The sequence below is a fragment of the Pan paniscus genome, chromosome 16 (genome assembly GCF_029289425.2).
Source record: "Pan paniscus chromosome 16, NHGRI_mPanPan1-v2.0_pri, whole genome shotgun sequence".
In the NCBI taxonomy this organism is placed as follows: domain Eukaryota; kingdom Metazoa; phylum Chordata; class Mammalia; order Primates; family Hominidae; genus Pan; species Pan paniscus.
Window position 1 is genome coordinate 12,032,548 of NC_073265.2, and position 2,553 is coordinate 12,035,100.

The 2,553-nt window shown below is 48.5% G+C and overlaps 1 protein-coding gene across 1 annotated transcript; it reads right to left on the reverse strand.

The window, feature by feature from the left end:
* Positions 1–244: 244 nt before the first annotated feature.
* On the reverse strand, positions 245–1,220 carry LOC112436704 (histone H3.Y). Its single transcript, XM_055098865.2, has one exon. It carries the CDS (start codon positions 779–781, stop codon positions 371–373), a length of 411 nt encoding a protein of 136 aa, XP_054954840.2. The 5' UTR covers positions 782–1,220; the 3' UTR covers positions 245–370.
* Positions 1,221–2,553: the final 1,333 nt, after the last annotated feature.

The following is a 2,553-nucleotide window of genomic DNA, read 5'->3' on the forward strand; positions in this document are numbered from 1 at the left end:
CTAGTAGAAACAGCCCACGACACAGGGAACATTGCAAACACAGAGCTGCATACAGGAAAAGTCGAAGTGTGGATCTCATCTACTGATCAAGTTAAACAAACATCACTGAGTTGCCATCAGGAAGAGATTTATTTGGTTTGAAGTAGTCTAAACACAGGCATAGTCCAGTGAAAATGAACAGGTTTCTTGAAAATTGATGTAGAGCTGAAGTGCTGAAACTCGCTCACTGAAACATTCCCACCTGACACTAGTGCCTTATGACCCTCAAGGTAGATAAGACATTAACAAACAAAAGCACACAGAAACACCACCAAGACCTGATTTCTGCCTGTTTCCACTCCCAATCCTATGCTTAGCTACCTTTGGGCTCTTAAGGACCCTCTCTGCGGAGGCGGCGGGCCAGTTGCATGTCTCGGGGCATAATTGTGACGCGCCTGGCATGGATGGCACACAGGTTGGTGTCTTCAAAGAGCTGCACCAGGTAGGCCTCGCTGGCCTCCTGCAGGGCGCCAATGGCCGCGCTCTGGAAGCGCAGGTCCGGGCTGATGGCCTGGGCGATCTCGCGCACCAGGCGCTGGAAGGGCAGCTTGCGCAGGAGCAGCTGCGTGGACTTCTGGTACTTTCTGATTTCCCGCAGCGCCAGGGTGCCAGGCTTGTAGCGGTGAGGCTTCTTGATCCCTCCTGTAGGCGGCGCCCTTTTTCCGGCGGCTTTGGTGGCCAGGGGCTTCCTGGGGGCCTGCCAGGCGGTGGCTTTGCGGGCGGTCTGCTTGGTGCGCGCCATGTCGCGGGGCCTTAGCCTCTCCCCTGTCCTTGGGCTGAGCCTGGCCGGCTGCAGGCGGTGCTGGCGTCAGAGAGCGAGGGCAGTGGTGCTGTGGACAGGATTCAGAGAGCCTGTGAGTTGAGATCCATGCGCATGACTCTCCCACACACTTAGCCCCTGCCAACCCAGCCCCACACTTACCAGCTCTCAGGTCTGTGGGTCGGAGGCCGTGCTGCTTAGTCTTCCCGGAGGGTCCTGGGTTTCCTTGGTCTACCTAGCAGCAGCCAGGAATCTCCCTCGCAGGCAGTCTCTTTCTGACTGGAGATCTCTGTGGTCTCAGTAAAACCCTGCGTCTTATAAGGAGCTCGGATGATTGGATTAGACCCACCCAGCTCCCTTCCATTGTACTTCCTGCTTCACTAGATCCTCAACCTAATCAGGGCTGTGAAAACCCAATCAAGTCCCCGGGTTCTGCACACACCCAGTGGAGAACGAACCTTCTGGAGTGCGCCTTGTGGGAGGGATGGTAGGTGGGTGGGTCACCTAAAGTTCTAGGTGTGAAAGAGAGTCTGAAAGCTTATATTTCTCCATCATCATGGAAATATTGACAGTGAAAAATTTTTTTTAATAAAGTCGAAAGTTAGCCAACTTGCACATCTGCTTCAAAACACCAATGCATGAGATCATGAGATTTTATCAGTTCCTTTGAGAATGAAGTGTTCCGGGAGCGGGGCGGGCGGGGGGCTATGGAAATTTGAAAAATTTGAAATGGTCACTTCTCTGTCAGGGATTCTCCTCTGACATTTTCTCCCCAAAAGTGACACTCGTGAAAATCTCGTACCCTCCAGCAGGTTTGGCTCCGGATAAGCCAAAGCTTTCCTGAGAAAAGAATCACGTGACTGTCGCTGGTTCTCCCCCTCAGCCCCCTCAAGCTCCTTTTCCCCTATGAAGGTGGAAGGGACACCTGAGCTGAGCTATCCTGCCGTTGCCCATGATGGGAATGCCACGAGGTCCTGAGAAGCCAGCTTTGACCTCACTGACCTGCTGACCCGAGGTCACAGCAGAGCTAAGAAAACATTGAATATATTTTGTTATTTCAATATTTGTAGGGGTACCTGTGGTTTCAGGTTCCATGGATAAATTGTGTAGTTGTGAATTCTATTCAAATGTACTGCTAAAAGACTTTTGTGATACCTATAGTAGAAATTAGTGCCCAATTCAATGTAGGTATGGCACACAGAACAATAGTTTCCATGTTATCAGTACTTACAAAATAAGTTCGTATTAGTGTTTTAAGATTCGAGCTTATTATTATTTTGTTGTTAAATTTTTTAAAATGTGTTTCAATAGCTCTAGGAGTACAAGTTGTCTTTCGTTCCGTAGATGAATTGTATAGTGCTGAAGTCTGGGATTTTAGTGCACTTATCACTCAGTTTACATTTTACTCAACAGGCAGTTTCTTCCTCCATCACCCTCCTCTCACCTTCCCCACTTCTGAGTCTCTAATGTTTAGTATACTACACTGCATGCTTTTGTGGACCCATAGCTTAGCTTTCACTTCTAGGTGAGATGGTGCACTATTTGCTTGTAGATTGCTGAGTTACTTTACGGAGAATAATGGCCTCCAGTTCCATCCAAGTTGCTGAAATGACATAGTTTCATTCCTGTTTATGGCTGAGTAGCAGTCCATGGTGTATATGTTCCTGTTTTCTTTTTGTTTGTTTTCTTTTGTTTTATTATTATTTCAATAGTTTTTGGGGAGCAGGTGGTGCTTGGTTACACGGATAAGTGAT